The 19,891-nt window shown below is 36.4% G+C and overlaps 1 protein-coding gene across 2 annotated transcripts in view; it reads left to right on the top strand.

Annotated features, from left to right (window-relative positions):
- Window positions 1-19,891, top strand: part of LOC106083357 (uncharacterized) — a 303,300-nt gene that overhangs the window by 112,617 nt on the left and 170,792 nt on the right. For both annotated transcript variants that reach the window (XM_059370091.1, XM_059370090.1), the window contains exon 3: window positions 790-1,280. In XM_059370091.1, the coding sequence (XP_059226074.1) occupies window positions 790-1,280 (491 nt within the window). The remainder of the gene's footprint in view (window positions 1-789; window positions 1,281-19,891) is intronic.

Raw genomic sequence — 19,891 nt, 5'->3', positions numbered from 1 at the left:
TCAGAACTGATCATATCGAGAAGGTTACCCGACCACTGAATTGTGTATCAAGCGGAGATCCTTGGAATTAAAGAAGTGGTGGAATGGCTGAGATGTAATGTCATAAATATCTTCCCAGGCAGCCATTGAATCCCTGGAGAACGTATTTCTGAATTTCAAAAACAGCCCTCGTCTGTCGCAGATGTCTCGATGAGATATCTGAACAGTCGAAAAGTCACCTGTTCTTGGTGTCGGGCCACAAAGATATCCCCGAAGAACTTGAGAGACTAGAAACTACCTCCAGGGAAACTGGAAAATGTGCGTATGCCTCTAGCGACATTTAAGCTTAGTTTCCAGGACCAGGCTCGAAGGTCCTGATAGATGGTCACAAAGGTGGGTTTGTGGGCATTCAAAAATTATTTGGTCAAGTGTAGACTTGAAGATGTCTCAGTCATTATGTGTCAATACAGGTTCTATAGAACATCTGCTGTGTGTGTGTCCCGCACTGACAGTCAGAAGGCATTTTACTTTTGTTTTTCATTTCTGTCTGATTAAGCGGATGTCAACATTCGCAAGTTGTTGGATTGTTTTAAGATATCTGGATGGTTCAACGGTAGGATCTAGATGGCTTCTTCCTTCTTCTGTCCCAGTTGTATCACAATGGACCAAAACGTGGCAGACTGCCAATTTAACCTAACCTTCCACATGCAATTTACACATTGACAGCTTTTGGTTTCTTAACTATTTGGAAATTGTATTTGTAATTTTATATTTAAACATTTCCCATTTTTTACTTTCTTTTCTTTTAAGGACTTTCCTCTCGTGTAGCCAAAGAACACTTTGAAGATCTGAGGGACATTATTTTAAAAAACAGAGAACTTTTTTTAAGTTCGGAAAATGAGCGTTTGAAGGCACCCATATCAAGTAAAATGCAGAAGGCTACATCTGTTCTAAACCGACTAGAAAAGCGTCAGCCTATTAACTTTGAACAAACGGAAAGTGTACAAGCAATAAGAGATGTTTCTGACACCAAATACAATCAACCCGTTTATTCGAATTCGAGTACTTTTCAGAAAAATACTTTATGGAGGCCAAATGAGAAAGATAATAAACATCAAATGCTCAATGAGGCTGGTGAAAATCATATTCCCATTAACTTAAGTCTCGAGAAAAATAATTCCGCATCAACTCCATCGAGCGTGGCCACACACTTTGGTACTGAGAATTCGACGGTTATAACAACTCAAATTGGAGCCACAGCTCTAATTCCATGTATAGTGCACCAAATTGGAGAAGGAGTTGTAAGTATTTTGAAATGTATAAATATAAATATATCTATATATATATATATATATATATATATATATATATATATATATATATATATATATATATATATATATATATATATATATATATATTACAAGTTTATTAATTGCTTTGATAATGGTTTACATTGAAACTTCATTTGCCATGGAATCTTGACATATAATTGGTCAAAAGACTACTGTTTAACAAACTTTTTACTCCACGAATTTAAATTGTTATTTAATAACATAGACGGTAAGTATCAGTTCTACAAAAACCATGATGCTATTGTGTACTCTTTCACACACATGTAATGCGAATAGAAGTGGAAATGGGCCAAATATATATATTTCTTGCTTCCCTCCCACGCAACCATATTTCATATTCTGCATTCCTAATGTAATTCCGCAGAAGACAACTACTTAACCTCGTTTACACTGCTCTTTAAATCCGGATTTAATGGCTCGATCATCTGTCTTCCCTTTATAAAATTTGCTGACGAGAGCCTTACATCCGGATTTAATGAGCGGTGTAAACAGGGTTTTAGTTTTTATACCCTCCACCATAAGATGGGGGGTATACTAATTTCGTCATTCTGTTTGTAACTACTCGAAATATTCGTCTGAGACCCCATAAAGTACATATATTCTTGATCGTCGCGACATTTTATGTCGATCTAGCCATGTTCGTCCGTCCGTCCGTCTGTCTGTCGAAAGCACGCTAACTTCCGAAGGAGTAAAGCTAGCCGCTTGAAATTTTGCACAAACATTTCTTATTAGGGTAGGTCGGTTGGTATTGCAAACGGGCCATATCGGTCCATGTTTTGATATAGCTGTCATATAAACGGATCTTGGGTCTTGATTTCTTGAGCCTCTAGAGTGCGCAATTCTTATCCGATTGGAATGAAATTTTGCACGACGTGTTTTGTTATTATATCCAACAACTGTGCCAAGTATGGTTCAAATCGGTCCATAACCTGATATAGCTGCCATATAAACCGATCTTGGGTCTTGACTTCTTGAGCCTCTAGAGTGCGCAATTCTTATCCGATTGGAATGGAATTTTGCACGAGGTGTTTTGTTATGATACCCAACAACTGTGCCAAGTATGGTTCAAATTGGTCCATAACCTGATATAGCTGCCATATAAGCAGATCTGGGGATTTGACTTCTTGAGCTTCTAGAGGGCCCAATTCCAATCCGATTTGGCTGAAATTTACGTATTTTATTCTTACTTTCAACAACTGTGTCAAATAACGTTCAAATCGGTCCATAACCTGATATAGCTGCCATATAAACCGATCTGGGATCTTAACTTCTTGACCCCTAGAGGTCGCAATTATTATCCGATATGCCTGAAATTTAGTACGATGGATCCTCTCATGACCATCAACAAACGTGTTTATTATGGTCTGAATCGGTCTATTGCCCGATACAGCTCCCATATAAATCGATCTCTCTATTTTACTTCTTGAGCCCCCAATGGGCGCAATTCTTATTCGAATTGGCTGACATTTTACACAACATATAATTTAATTGTGGTCCGAACCGAACCATATCTTGATATCGCTCTAATAGCAGAGCAAATCTTTTCTTATATCCTTTTTTGCCAAAGAAGAAATGACGGGAAAAGAACTCGAGAAATGCGATCCATGGTGGAGGGTATATAAGATTCGGCCCGGCCGAACTTAGCACGCTTTTACTTGTTTTAAATCAATTTGGCAAAAGCATCTGAAAATGGAGAACGTGGTACAAATTAAACGAGGTATGCATTTATGTATATTAACGTTTCCCTATTGTATTGATATATTTAATTATGCGTTTATAAATTAGGCATCTTAATATTGACCAGCAGCTACACAACATCACTTCATGTGGATCAATACTTTGAGGTTTTACATACGAGTTCTAAGGTTCGTATTCATTGCGATTATTTTCAATATAAAAATAATTTCTTCTTTGGACACTACAGAGATGGCAAAGACGATGAAAATTCTATGAGACGTAAAGTAAATATCCAAGTGAACGGCGTACAGCCAAACCCCTTCGCTAATATTCCACCTACCTTGTGCATATTGCTCTTCTAATGGCTTTGGTTTGAAGCCCCAGTCAAGCAGTCAAAAATGAAATCCAGGTTTAAATAATTGACTTGGGTTTTTTCGTTATATACATAGTGCCCACACAACAATGTATAAACAAAAAGATGGATCTAAAGACCTCCTCCGCTTGTAATACTAAATAGTTTTTTTTTTATTAAAAAGACAACATTTTTAGTTGCAATGAAATTATTTTAGTTTGCAATTCCAACAAACAATTTTCCAATAAATTGTCTTATTGAGTAGATCACCGGTTTTATTGAATTATTCAGCTTGTCATAAATGCAAATTGCGAAAACGTTTATTAATGATACAAATTTTTTATAGGACCGATTTCATCAAAAAATTTAATTGAGTATACAAACTTCCTAATTAAATCAAGATTTTAATTTTTTTCTGTGTATGTATAAACGAAAATAAAAAGTTTGTGAAATTTTTGCAACAAAGAAAATACTTTTATCACGATATTTTACTTTTATTGAAACCGCTTTAACATATCGAACGTTAGCCATAAATCTAGTATAATTGAACGTAGCTAACTTTGTTTATTGTAAACCCTTTAGCAGCGTCTGCTTTTGTTGTAAAACCAAAAACTCTTTAACTGCAAAAGTGCTCCGATAGTCGCAAGCGATTTTACGTGTAATGGACCAATAATAATTCTCTTATGCTAGTCCTAGAGAAAAGGGCGAGTGTTTGAGCGTATCAGTATACTGAGCAGCTCGAACGAGTGCGGATGGAAAACTCGAAAGTGAAAAATGTATCCTGTGAAATGTAGTGAAATATATCCTATGACAGAAGTCATTGGAACAACACAAAAGACTGCCACGTACAAGAAAACACAACAAGAATTTTGAAGGCCCATACATTGTTAGGTAACATTAACGCTAACGAGATTGTTAGTAACATTTACGCGATAAAGAAATATCCATCAGAAAGTAGGTATTTAAATGTACGAAAACAACAAAAACCATTTTTTGTGTTATTTATATTATAACGAGTACAGCAGATAATAATTGAAATCCATTATGAATTGTGCGAAAATGGAAGGCTTTTAATATAATTGTGTATCATAACATCGAAATAAATCCAAATATACTCTGAAAGAGTTTGAATTACCAACTGAGATATACTTATAATTCGTAAACAATTGAGTTTGAGTTATGTTACAGCATTAAACTAAACTTGGCATCCTTTTCACGTTAAATTAATTTATAAATAAAGAAAAACCAACATGTTCTATTGTATATATGCCAAGAATGAAAGGTATTGTCAGGGTAAAAAATTTATATTTGTCACAAATTCTTGCAAAAATGTATGGCATAAAACAAGTACTTTTATCGTAAACAAAATTGTAATCAGATAAGAAGTTTACTTGGCGAAAATTTCCTTTATGCCAAACGAATTATTTATTTGCGTGTACTTGACCTTTTAATGACCTACACCAATTCAGTTGCAGGGTATTATTACATTTTGTACATTTGTTTGTGGCACCCAGAAGGATCAGAGATAGAACAGATACGAATGGACTCAGAGAATCACTTTCTGTCTGTTCATGTTAATTTGTGTAAAAAGTACAGATCGCAATTTCCATCCGATCATCTTCAAATTTGGCACAGACATTTTGAAATTGCAATAATACGGCCACTTATTATCCGAGAAGCATTGAGTACATTTGAGTATTACTGCTATAATGTGGTCACTTCCTTACCAATCCTTACAAAGTTTGGTACAAAGCACTCTCATTTGACTTTTTATATTTCTGGTAAATTAGATGGTAATCGGCTCTGATTAATATATAACTCCCATATACACTCATCGCTCTATTTGCGACTACAGAATTTATAAAAATTTTCCACGGAAAAAATACGGAGGCCACCGTAGCGCATAGTTCGAATCCTGGCGAGAACCCATCTAAACATCAGACAAGAGTCTAAAACTCGGTTCAAAATTAGATATATTCGTAGCGTCCATACGTTAATATCGCCACGTTCACAACTATATAGCCAGACTTTGGACTTTTGACATTCATTCCTTGTTCACAGATACTTCTTTTAACGAAGTTCTTACAACATATATTTTATTTTTTCTTAAATCTAAAGATTACAAAAATCCCAAGAGACCGAATTAACTAAGTACATATCTACAAACAGAAATACTTGCCTTTAGTTATAATAATTTCATCATTTATATACAGAATACTATTTCGCTTTAATAAAGGATGATTTTTTAAGAGCTATAGGAAAGTTTCAAAAAAACAAAACACATGAAATTCAGAAGCATGCATTAAATCTCTTTTCGAATCGATTGTACGGTCCATATTCTGATATTGACTGTAACTGGTACGAGTGTTAAGGGTTTTCTTTCAAATATCGTAAATTCTGGGTAGGAAATGCGATTTTGAGCCTTCAATCGGAAAATAGGCCTATGTGGCAACCGCATACAAGAATGTTGAGGGGTCCATGAACTCACTGTAACGATCCAAATTGGTAGTAAAAGCACATTTCTGGGTCCAAACATTTAAGTCAGTATATAGCTTTATCCAAATTCGGCAGGGTTGTTCAAAAAATGGGGGCAAAAATACGGGTATAAAGGGTGCTCAATATCAATATACGGGCCATCAATAGACGTAAGCCTATAGAGTGATTTCCACAAACAGACGGACGGACATGGCTGGATCCTTTATGAATAACGACGGTACTAGATCGTTTGTAGCGTTGAAAATTTATAATTTGATGTATTTAAAATGCAATGGCAAAATGGCTAGTCTCCGGTAGCGGGTATAGAAACACCCGCATTTCTGGCTTGTAGAACATTCGGTAGGTTTTGACCGAGTTTTGGTAGGAAATAAGTTTTTTGAGGGGCAACACTGGCCATGTCAAGTATAATATCAATTTTCTTGTTATAGTTTCACGACTTTCTGAAAGTTCAATGAAGTTGAAAAGCTTGTTGCATTCACGTAAAATATGACGCAAGGGATCTCTGTTAGCATAAACTAAAAAAAACAAGTAAAAGCGTGCTAAGTTCGGCCGGGCCGAATCTTATATACCCTCCACCATGGATCGCATTTGTCGAGTTCCTTTCCCGGCATCTCCTCTTAGGCAAAAAAGGATATAAGAAAAGAGTTGCTCTGCTATTAAAACGATATCAAGATATGGTCCGGTTCGGACCACAATTAAATTATATGTTGGAGACCTGTGTAAAATTTCAGCCAATTCGTATAAAAATTGCGCCCATTGGGGCTCACGAAGTAAAATAGAGAGAACGATTTATATGGGATCTTTATCGGGCTATAGACCGATTCAGACCACAATAAACACGTTTGTTGATGGTCATGAGAGGATCCGTTGTACAAAATTTCAGGCATATCGGATAATAATCTAGGGGTCAAGAAGTAGAGATCCCAGATCGGTTTATATGGCAGCTATATCAGGTTATGAACCGATTTGAACCTTATTTGACACAGTTGTTGAAAGTAAAAATAAAATACGTCATGCAAATTTTAGCCAAATCGGATAGGAATTGCGCCCTCCAGAAGCTCAAGAAGTCAAATCCCCAGATCTGTTTATATGACAGCTATATCAGGTTATGGACCGATTTCAACCATACTTGGCACAGTTGTTAAATATCATAACGAAATACTTCGTGCAAAAATTCATTCAAATCGGATAAGAATTGTGCCCTCTAGAGGCTCAAGAAGTCAAGACCCAAGATCGGTTTATATGACAGCTATATCAGGTTATGGACCGATTTGAACCATACTTGGCACAGTTGTTGGGTATCATAACAAAACACGTCGTGCGAAATTCCATTCCAATCGGATAAGAATTGCGCACTGTAGAGGCTCAAGAAGTCAAGACCCAAGATCGGTTTATATGGCAGCTATATCAGGTTATGGGCCAATTTGAACCATACTTCGCACAGTTGTTGGATATAATAACAAAACACGTCGTGCGAAATTCCATTCCAATCGGATAAGAATTGCGCACTCTAGAGGCTCAAGAAGTCAAGACCCAAGATCGGTTTATATGGCAGCTATATCAGGTTATAGACCGATTTGAACCATACTTCGCACAGTTGTTGGATATAATAACAAAACACGTCGTGCGAAATTCCATTCCAATCGGATAAGAATTGCGCACTCTAGAGGCTCAAGAAGTCAAGACCCAAGATCGGTTTATATGGCAGCTATATCAGGTTATAGACCGATTTGAACCATACTTGACACAGTTGTTAGATATCATAACAAAACACGTCGTGCACAATTTCATTCCAATCGGATAAGAATTGCGCACTCTAGAGGCTCAAGAAGTCAAGACCCAAGATCGGTTTATATGGCAGCTATATCAAAACATGGACCGATATGGCCCATTTACAATACCAACCGACCTACACTAATAAGAAGTATTTGTGCAAAATTTCAAGCGGCTAGCTTTACTCCTTCGGAAGTTAGCGTGCTTTCGACAGACAGACGGACGGACGGACGGACGGACGGACAGACGGACGGACATGTCTAGATCGACATAAAATGTCACGACGATCAAGAATATATATACTTTATGGGGTCTCAGACGAATATTTCGAGTAGTTACAAACAGAATGACGAAATTAGTATACCCCCCATCTTATGGTGGAGGGTATAAAAATTAAAATCCTAGTTTAGTTAAGAAAATTGTGTATCATGACTTAGCTGAAACTTAACAATTTTTGCTTAAATCGGTCCTAAAAAGAATTTTTTAATTTTTAATAAACGATTTTGAAATTTGGATTTATGACAGTCTGAATAAATCAATAAAAAATTAAATATTTGCATTGCAATATTTTATTTTTATTAAAAGCTAAAGATTTTTACAATAGGAAAGTATCTTCATGGCACAACAAAGAAAACCTATATCAACCGTGATTGCCTTTTGCTTTACTGCTGTCAATAATATCTTTTTTGAAATGCTTCAAATTAAAATCACTAAAAGGACAATGTGTACAGGTAGGAGGAATTCTTTGTTCCCTCAAGTATTCTCTTCCTAGTCGCTTCTTCTACAAGCCGGCTCTGTAAAGAGTAGATATGATAAAAAATAATTATTATATTGAAATAAATTGTAATGAATACCAACCTCAGGAATTCTATCATCCATGTTTCGCTAATTAGTTTCTCATAATCAACTGTTAATGTTACAAATTTAAAAATAGATTATTTGTTGTTGTTTTGGGCGCTAACTCAAAAAACCCCACACAAGACAATGTATGTTTACTTAGCCTTCTGTAATGAAGAAACGCCCGTAGCATAGAGGGATAGCATACGCCTTATAATCGTAAGGTTGGCTGTTCAAATCCCATTCAGGGAAAACTTTTGCAAATAAAATCTTCGACTATAAATCTCGATTTGAAAAAGAAATAAATTAGAAAGAGAAATAAGAGAAAATAAGCCTTACTCCCCCTTACAGGTAAAAAACATCGAGCAAAAAAAATATTTTTATTAATACGTTGATAATCGAATTTTAAACTTTTTTTAGTCCCTATTTAGTCACTCATGGGTATATATCGCCAAGTGGCACATTTTCTCCCCTACCGAGACACTAATTAGAGTAAAAAATGATATCCCCTGAGATTGTTTTCAACTTCCTTGAGTGCAGATTGAGTGACTCGCACAATAGAAAATGTTTACAGGGGTCATGGCCCTCCAAACATTTCACTAAATTTGCACTCAAGGAAGTTGAAAACAATCTCAGGCGATATCATTTTTTTCTCTTATTTGTGTCTCGGTACGGTAGAAAACGTGCCACTTGGCGATATATACCCATGAGTGACTAAATGGGGACTAAAAAAAGTGTAAAATTCGATTATCAACGTCATTTATAAAAATAAATTTTTATTTGCCAAATGTTTTTTTTTACCTTTTAGAATGAGGCTAATTTTTATTTCTCTTTCTAATCAAGATTAATAATCGAAGATTTTATTTGCAATGATTTTCACTGAATGGGATTTGAACAGCCAACCTTACGATTGTGAGGCGTATGCTATCCCTATGTGCTACCGGCCTTTCTTCATTACAGACGGCTAAGTTAACATCATACGAAATGACCTAAAAAGTGACTATTCTGGGGGGGGTGAGAAAGTCACTTCCAAATGTTTGGAGGGGGAAGCACAAAATGAAAAAGCGATTGTGTGGGAGAAAGCAAGAAATTTTGATGTTCATCTATTGTGTATGCGTTCATATATTTGGCTCATTTGCACTTCTGTTCGCATAACATGTGTGTGAAAGAGAACACAATGTGGTCTTGTTTATTGTAGAAACAGATACATACATACAATTACAATGAAAAATAGAATTTTAATGTCAAAATATATCTGAGCAATTAATCACTATGTTACGAATGTTTTTTCTGAATGAATAACGTGTTTAATTGGTCAAATTTAAATCAACATTTTTCCGTTTTTTCAAATCATCAAAACACTTTTTGGTTACACAAAATTTATTACAGTTTCTTTGATCCATGCTTTCGAATAATTAAAAATCGAAGAGCAAACTGACAATCCAAAATGGCTGATATTGCTAACATATATAACAGACATGTGTACCAACATAACAGAAAATCGAACTTACGTAACTCACGAAGTTTGAAAATCTTATATGTATATAAACATCAATTTGTGTATGTTTGTAGATTTGTTTGTTTGTGTGTTCCTTATAGACTCAGAAACGGCTGAACCGATTTTCTTGAAATTTTGACAGATGGTGCATAATGATTCCGTGGTGAAAATAGGGTACTACATTTTTTAATATCTGAAGGGGAGCGGCGGACTCACTCCTTACCCTAATTTTCAGAAACGTCAGATCTCGGAGATGGGTGGTGCGATTTAAGCAAAATTTTGTGTGCTCTTATATAAAACCTTAAAAATAAAATTTGGTATCCAAATTTTGGATGGGGCACCTAGGGGGCCGCCCCACCCTAAAACCTACCAAACATATATTTAGACCAATCACAACAATATGGGACTCAAACGTATTTAAGATAATAAAACGTATCTGATATCCAAATCGGACACATTTACCGACCATGGCAATATGGGACTCAAATGAAAGGTTTTTGCGAGTAGAATACGAATCTAATATCCAAATGTGGTACCACGTTGGGAGTAGACCTCGTATCTGATATCAACATTAGGGACCAACTGCCTAGGGGACGTCCCACCACCATAACAACCCCACCAAATAGGACGTATTTGCTCACCAAGACAATTTGGGTCTTAAAGAGAGTTTTTAGTGCCAATACCCCAAACCGGACATATTTGCTGACTTTTGCAATAAGGAGTTTAAATGAGATTAGAAAACATATTTGATATCCTATTTTGAGGCCAATGGCAATATAGGGTTCAAATAAATGATATATAGATATATGAGAATAGTGAACGTTGCTGACATATTTTCCGGGCTTAGTGTTTGGGGGAGCACCCCAATCTCCAAAACACCCCTAAATCGGCCATGGGGGGCTAGGGCAAGAATTGGCACCAATTTTCTGGGGGTCTACCCCTTTCCCAAAATACCCCACAAACAGCAATTTTTAATGACCATCTCAATATGGGGCTCAAATAAATGTATTTAGGAGTAGAATACGAAATTGATATCCAAATGTAGAACCATGTATTTAGGGCATCACCCCTTCCCCAAACCACCACCCTCCCCAAAGGGTAAACAATTTTTCGACCACGATAATATGTGGCTCAAATTAAAGGTATTTGAGTATTTGAGATGAGAAAACGAATTTGATACCCAAATTTGGGGCCATGTGTTTCACTAAAAGCTCTTTAATTTTCGCAAATAAATATTCAAAGGAAAATTTTGATCCACTTAAAGTAAAAGAAGGCGCAGCGCAGCGGGCCCTGTTTAGCTAGTAAAAGATATTTTTTGATCAGATCTCTTATATGAAGCAATTACTTATTTCGGACTCGTCGGGATTGCTATAAAAAGTCTATCCAAAATAAAATCTGATAATATATTACCATGAATAATATTCAATAGAAAAGTTACATTCAGCATACTTTTCAGAGTCGATAATTTAATTTAATTGAAACTGTAGTTATAACTTTTTAAATTATGTTATTATGTTGGTCCCAGCCGCGACAAAATAATAAGAATTGTTTTTGAACAGATCCAATTTGTTTGTTTAAGGTTGACCTTTTCCAATTTCTTTAATTTATTTGACTGTTACGGCTACAGGTCCATTAAAAACAAATAATTGATTTGATTATTTTAATATTTAAATTTCCAATATATCGGTTGACTCCATCAGAGCCGTTCTCGAGGCTGTTTATTTTAAACAAAAAGACAGCAAAAAACACAGTTTTAGTTTTTAGGGCAGTTTTTTGTTTCGATTTATGTAATGAAATTCTAGTCTTACGTTTTGTAATAGTAATGCCAATATATGTCATGGGGATCACATTGGACTTTTTGATTTTTTATTTTGTTTTGCTGAATAATTCGTTATCTGGCCTGCTAGTTTTAAGTGCTATTAGGTATTTTTCCTGTATGATTCATTTCCCCAGTCTTTCGGAATATCCTTTTACATATGTTAGGCTTTTATATATTGTGCCCTTGGTGTTTCCTTCTTCCCGGCTATTGTTTTTGTTCTGTTCCAGCTTAGCTCTATTAAGCTATAATAATCTGTCTAATATTTCATTCTTCGGGTGGAAATCTGGATCACTGATGTTTAATAATCTTTTGACGAAATTGGTACCAGTGTTTGTGATAATTATTTTGTGGTGTTTAGAGTGGTACTAATAAATCGTCCAGAAGCTGTGGGTTTTTGGTACCAATCTATTTTTAACAGGTTATCACGCCTGTGGATAACAGAGTTAAGATAAGGGAGTTTGCCATTATATTCTTGGTAAATTGAATTTGCTTATTAAAGGAATTCAAGGCCTTCGGAATATAAGCTACGTCGGATATTTCTATTATTACGAATATAATATCTACGTATTTGGTCAGTATACGAGGTTGGGTTATCTCATTAAATATGTTGTCAAGTATCTCATCCATTACAATGTCCGCGATTATGGGAGATACCGGGGATCCCATTGACATACACTTTAACTGCTCATATATCTTGTCGTCATATTTAAAGTATCTGCTATCCTTGATGCCGAATCCCAACAAGTCCTTAAAAAATCTTTCGGTATGCTTGTATTTTTTTTAATCTCGACCTATTTCTTTATCTGAAGTGTTAAATTAATTGGAATACTTGGAAACAAGGGTATCACGTCATAAGAGATCAAAATTTCGTCATTTTCTACTGTCACGTTTTCAATCTTTGTTTTGAAATCGACAGCGTCTTTTATATTTAGAGTTTCTCGTAATATTTGTTAGAATATCCACCATGTAATGGCATAGATTATAGGACGGCGCGTTTATCGGTGAGCATATTGGTCTCAAAGGGATTCCTTTCTAGTGTATCTTCGGGAGTCCGTAGATCCTTGGGGCTAATGAGGTCATGCTGGTTAATTTGTTTTTTTTTCTTGAATACCGTAGCGCAGAGGTTAGCATGTCCGCCTATGACTCTGCATGTCTGGATTCGAATCCTAGCGATACCATCAGAAAAATTTTCAGCGAAATTAATGAAAAACATTAATTTCTTATTTCTTTATTTTTTCTTTTGGTTACTAAAATTGTTTTTTTCTGTATATTTGTTTAAATAAAAATTAAAAATTCAATTTATTTAAAATGATGGTATAGCTGGATCCCACAGCTAATCGAATTCGAAACGTAAATTCGGAAAGTGAACATTTTTAAACTGTCGCCTTAGGTACAAAAATTCTGTATATGATGATTGTAAAATAGCCTTATATTTGTCACAAATTCTTGCAGGAATTTATCGCAAAAAAACGTACATTCATCTTAAACAAAGTCCAACGTTTTTCACAAAGGGGGTTTACTTGTCGAAAATTTCCTTTGTGTAAAACGAATTTTTTTTTTGGGTTCATATTTCACTATGTTCAGACTAAAGCTGTTTTGAGCAAATGACTCATTTTCACATTATAATGCTCTGAAAACGACCCATTTTTCCTTCACAATTTATAAGGGTTAACCGACTCGTTTGCCACAAAAAACAAGTCATTTGAGCATGTGAGCCCAAATAAATGCCTAAATTGTGCTTAATAAACACATCCCTGAATAATGTCAAATAATAAAAACGAATATCTTGCAAAAAAATATAAACTAAACAAAATTGTTCAGATAAAGCTAGAAAAAATAAGTCTTAACAAAGGTGCATCATAACATTTATGTTGCAGTGTGAAAAAAAGCAATTTCCATTACATCTCAACTAGTGTGGACGTATGAGATGTCTTTGAAAACGAAATGAGCAAAACAAGTCAATGTAGACATAGTATTATAGACTCATACTCTAAATACAACGTACAAAGGAAATAAATAATTGTTTTGTAACTCATGGGTCTGAGAATTCCTCACTCCATCATTTAACCCTGCTCGGTACCCCGAGAAATAAAGCTAATCGGTCCTACTGTATGTGCTTTACTTTCAGAATAATGGATTTGAACTTTTCAAATGTAGATATAGAATGAAATTAAAATTAGAATATTACATATATGTATTGGAAAAAAAATTATTTTTAGCTTTTGTCAATTATTTGTAAATTTTTCGCATAAATTGAATGAAATTTGTACTTTTTTTTATATGCGCAAATTTAGCTCCACCCTCTTTCAGTTATACTTGGTAAATGACGAATCTCCCGAACTCTTTGAATAACACTGGAAGCATCACTACTTTGAAGTTTTTTTAAGTTTAGTGATATGTTTTTCAACAAGATTCAACCCAAGCTCCTCGATAAAAAGGCGAGACAAATATTATGGTTCGTCTTCCAATTTTTCCAACTCGTTTCCAAATGCAATGAACGCCAGTGCAAATTTGCATAGGAACATTGTTTTAAGGAAGAGTGGCAAACTTCTCACATATCAATGAGTGCTGTCCGATTCAAGTTTAAGCTCAATGATAAGGGGTCTCTTTTTATAGCTGAGTTCGAACGGCGTGCCACAGTGTTTTTACTTGGTTGCCATACCAAATGGTACAGTACCTCACAAATGTCGCCAGCACAAGCAGGCGATAACCACCGCTGAAAAGTTTTTCAGATGTTCTCGCCAGGCCTTCAACGTCATAGGCGGACATGTTACAAAATAGTGCCATTGACCATCAATTGACTTCTCGTTTGCATGTGTACATAGCCACCACTCGATTCATAGGAGCAACTCCACTCTTGGTTTGGTTACAGTCGTCAATGATGTTTCTTCTTTTCACTATTCTCATTTATGTTGACAACATTGTGGTATGGTTACAAATCGGTACCGGCGGGGAATATATGACAACATAACCGCTCATAGCTGTTCATTTACAACTTGCATATGAAAAATTACCTTTTGACGCATGTCGAGTAGAACTGAAGTAATTTCAGACCTATTTTTCCGATATTTATGCAAATTTTCTGTCAATTCATTCAAAGTGAAAAAGGTGTCACACGTTATAATTCTGTCAGAAATTTCTTCAACCAAATCCAAAACAACACGCTGTCCAAGATTTCGTTCGCTAGTGGCATAACATAAACATAAATTTGTGTGTTGTATACATAGCTGTTTTTGGATTGCACATCACTCAAATTCTGATGACATATTTCGCCAGCTTGAATGGAATATACTGACGAAACGGACCCACGGTACGGAACAAATTGCTCATAATCGGTAATATTTTTTCCTGATGTGTATACAGCTTTCAAGATATGACTCCAGTTAACGTATAAATTTCGAATCAGCGCCAATTTATCACGAACAGAAATTACTTGAAGATTCAGTGTTGGCCATACGTTGTTCGCGGTCATCGAATAGAATGCAACATTGTATACGCTTGAACACTTAAAAAAACATTGGCCGACCAGTTTCTTCATTCCGCAGTTTAGTTACCCATTTACCGTGTTACCGATACACACCAGAAGCAGCAACAATCCAAAGTATGCGTTCAGAGTGTCCAAATCAATGTCTTCCCATTTGTCGCCGCACTCCATATAAATTACAAGAAGCATGTGAAATGCAGACGAAACATCAACTATATTAGCAGCTACTATACTACTATATAAAAAAACAAGTAAAACCGTGCTAAGTTCGGCCGGGCCGAATCTTATATACCCTCCACCATGGATCGCATTTGTCGAGTTTTTTTCCCGGCATCTCTTCTTAGGAAAAAAATAGGAAAAAAAGGATATAAGAAAAGATTTGCTCTGCGATTAGAGCGATATTAAGATATGGTCCGGTTTGGACCACAATTAAATTATATTTATGTTGGAGACCTGTGTAAAATGTCAGCTAATTCGAATAAGAATTGCGCTCTTTGTGGGCTCAAGAAGTAAAATAGAGAGATCGATTTATATGGGAGCTGTATCGGGCTATAGACCGATTCAGACCATAATAAACACGTATGTTAATGGTCATGAGAGAATCCGTCGTACAAAATTTCAGGCAAATCGGATAATAATTGCGACCTCTGGAGGCTCAAGAAGTCAAGATCCCAGATCGGCTTATATGGCAGCTATATCAGGTTATGGACCGATTTGAACCATACTTGGCACAGTTGTTGGATATAATAACGAAACACGTCCTGCAAAATTTCATTCCAATCGGATAAGAATTGCGCACTCTAGAGGCTCAAGAAGTAAAGACCCCAGATCGGTTTATATGACAGCTATATCAGGTTATGAACCGACTTGAACCATATTTGGCACAGTTGTTGGATATCATAACAAAATACTACGTGCCAAAATTCATTCAAATTGGATAAGAATTGCGCACTCTAGAGGCTCAAGAAGTCAAGACCCAAGATCGGTTTATATGGCAGCTATATCAGGTAATGGACCGATTTGTACCATACTTGGCACCGTTGTTGGATATCATAACGAAACACGTCGTGCAAAATTTTATCTCAATCGGATAAGAATTGCGCACTCTAGAGGCTCAAGAAGTCAAGACCCAAGATCGGTTTATAAGGCAGCTATATCAAAACATGGACCGATATGGCCCATTTACAATACCAACCGACCTACACTAATAAGGAGTATTTGTGCAAAATTTCAAGCGGCTAGCTTTACTCCTTCGGAAGTTAGCGTGCTTTCGACAGACAGACGGACGGACGGACATGGCTAGATCGACATAAAATTTCACGACGATCAAGAATATATATACTTTATGGGGTCTCAGACGAATATTTCGAGTAGTTACAATCAGAATGACGAAATTAGTATACCCCCCATCTTATGGTGGAGGGTATAGACGGACATGGCTAGATCGACATAAAATGTCACGACGATCAAGAATATATATACTCTATGGGGTCTCGATGAATATTTCGAGTAGTTACAAACAGAATGACGAAATAAGTATACCCCCATCCTATGGCGGAGGGTATAAAAATAAGAGCGTGCTATAAATACACACTCATAAAGTAAGCGGCTGCTCCAGGTACCTGGTTATGTGGATGCGCGCACATACACAGGGACCGATTCGTAACTAAATACAATATAACTGCACAGGCAAATACAGTAAGGTTCAAGTTCAAAACGGGTTGTTTGGTTGTTCTGACAAAAAAAAAAATCTACTTTGCAATATTCATGATTATTCCGCTGAACCGTTTGTATTTTATCCAAGCTTAAAGATTATAATTGTATACGTGCGCATTCATGTGACAGATGAGGTTTAATAAAGCCCAAACTTCTATATTCAAAACTTTTTGATTCAATCATGCAGCCATCAAAGTAATAACTTTATCCTATTTACACTTTCTTATGATAGGTTCCAGTAGGTTAACGTTACACCAGTCAAAAAAATATTGAGTTCTAACTGCAGTAAACTCTGGCATATTTCCAAAATAGGTCTGTTCGGGAAATTTTCCAGTTTGCTCTATTTAAAAAATTTGCCAGTAAAAGTACACTAATAACTTCCAGTAGAAATTTGCAGCACAATAGCTAATTTTTGTTTTGATTAATTTTTTATTTGGTTGCCCTTTTTGGGGGAAAACTTGTTATCCATTATCCTTAAATAATCTGCCGTATAAAGTGGTGGCCTTCTGTCAAGTCATTTTCGAACTCCCGGAGAAGAATTGACAGGACCTCAGTCACTTTTGGCGACGTAACCGTGATTGGCCCGAAGAGATACGCGTCAATTTATTGAGCATCCCGAGAGTGACAAGGCTAGAAAGGGAGCCATTCGTCATATCCGACACAACAACTGCTACAGCAACAACAATCCAATGTCTGGAAGATGAGCTGAGTTATTCCGCTACTGAAGCTTGGAATAGACACGAGCAAGGGGGAGTCGTACAGACCGATCTCTCTTCTCTCACCAGTATCCAAGGCGCTTGAGGGACTTCTCCTCTCTACTTCCATTCGACGAGCATCAACATGAATTTTGAAGACTGCATAGCACAACAAATGCTTTGCATGCAATCACCGCATACAAAAGTAGAAACCAAGTCCTCAAGTCCCTTGCTGGCATCACCTGGTGTGCTGAAAAATAAATCCTATTAACCACGTACAAAGTATTTATCCGATCTGTGGTAAGATATGCAGTCAGTTTGTCTCTTCGGCAGTGAAAAATATTCATATCCGTCAGAATCACTGTCTAAGCAATATCTTCTGGCTTGTTATCGTAGGGACCATGAAAGTCATCAACTTCACCGCCGAGAAGCTGTAAGGTGGCTACCTCACACCTATTAGTATGTCAATAGGTTGGATATCTAGAATAGACTCCAGTGTCCTAGTTGGCGTGCTCCTCATCGCTCCGTCTATGCCAAGACAGTTTTATTAACCTTATGTTGCACTTTTTCTCCATCGCAGTCCACCAAACTACTGAGGCTTAAGTAAGTATTGGTCTAATCACGCACCTGTAGACCCGGTTAACTATCCTCGGCTGCTGTAGGCTCCATTTCGAGCCTACGGCACATCTAAATAATGTCCAACATCTGTGAGCCTTTGCAGTACGCTCCAGAATGAGCCACTTCCAATTTAGTTTCCTGTCCAAGATATCGAAATCGATCTATTTAGGAAACGTGGTGCGTCAAATTGGCCCACCTTCGTCTTTCTCGTGATTTCAGTCTTCTCTGGGTTATCATTGAGACCCCTTCCAATTTAGTTTAGCCCGGGTCTAGCCCGGTCATATACCATATGCAAGACCTTTTCGTCCCTTCTTAATAGCTGTTTGGATCCTTGCCTCTCAGAAGTATTATAATATCGACGGTGTAACAGACGGGTTCAAATCCCAGTCAGCATCCGTAATAGGTTATTTATTGTGGTCATCCATAGAAGTGGTGATGAAATGCCCTCCTGTGGCGTGCCTTGTGTCACTTTCTCGTTTATATTTATGTCATGGAAGAAATTTATCTACCTGTTCCTTAGCATATGGTTAATCTAGTCTCTAAGGACCCGGTCCACCCAGTACTGGGCTAAGAGTTGGATCAATGTGGCGGTCCACACATTGTTTAAAGCCCCCTCTCTTGCCTTCTGCCAGTCTCCTTCTGTAGTAAAGCCGGAAATATATCATCAGGTTCAGCTGACTAAAATGGTTTGAAGCTCCTCAAGGCTTCCGTTAGCATAAATTCTATTATGATGAGCCTTCGATCAACTTCATTATTAAAAGATTCTGGTGTCTCCAAGATTCCCTTCGTATGCCTTACTGATGCCCGAATTCGTTTTCTATTCCAGTTGAATATGAATATTTATATGCGAGATTTGGGGTAGGGGTATTGGAAAGTGCCGCCATGCCTTTTGGTGGAAAAAGTGGTCTATAAAAAGAATGCTTTAATATTTGATACTCCAATATGTGCAACAGCTTGTTAAAATTTCAATACCTTTGAAAATCCATTATATCGACGTTTAATCTTTATAAAACCATAGAAAGATTTTGGATTCGACATCATTTCACGTTTCGTTCTTGTAATAAAATACCATACTTCTTGAATTTCTTATTAAGTTTATTCCTTTTGTTCTTCAATTTTGACAATGCAGGAGTATTCCATAGAGGACCAACATTCGTATAGTGTACTCTTTTGGGAACATTCTTCGATATATTAGTTTCGAAGTTAACGAAGACACCCGGTTCGGGTCTTAAGGACAGAGCCGATCCTGTTTTATTTTCGCACGCCTATAATTTGCCTAAGCCATCAGCCTTCTTCGGCAATAATCCTAATAGCCTGTTTGTTTGCTAATAATCCTAATAGCCTGTTTGTGGCCGTCTAACAATAGTCCAGACGAACAAACGACAATCGCTTGAAACCGAATCTTTTTCAGTTTGTGTATGTCGCATTCAATTTTCGCCTACACATACTTAAGTCAATATTTTAATTTTCACAGTCTGACGATTTTGTGTTTGCCATATGGTTATTTTCCTGATCGACTACCAATTTGTATGTACCATTGTGCAATTATGTTATGATATAAAATTGATATATACAAGCACAAAACATTATAA

Source organism: Stomoxys calcitrans, chromosome 5, assembly GCF_963082655.1.
Source record: "Stomoxys calcitrans chromosome 5, idStoCalc2.1, whole genome shotgun sequence".
Taxonomy (NCBI): Eukaryota; Metazoa; Arthropoda; class Insecta; order Diptera; family Muscidae; genus Stomoxys; species Stomoxys calcitrans.
This window is presented reverse-complemented; position numbering and strand designations above follow the sequence as displayed.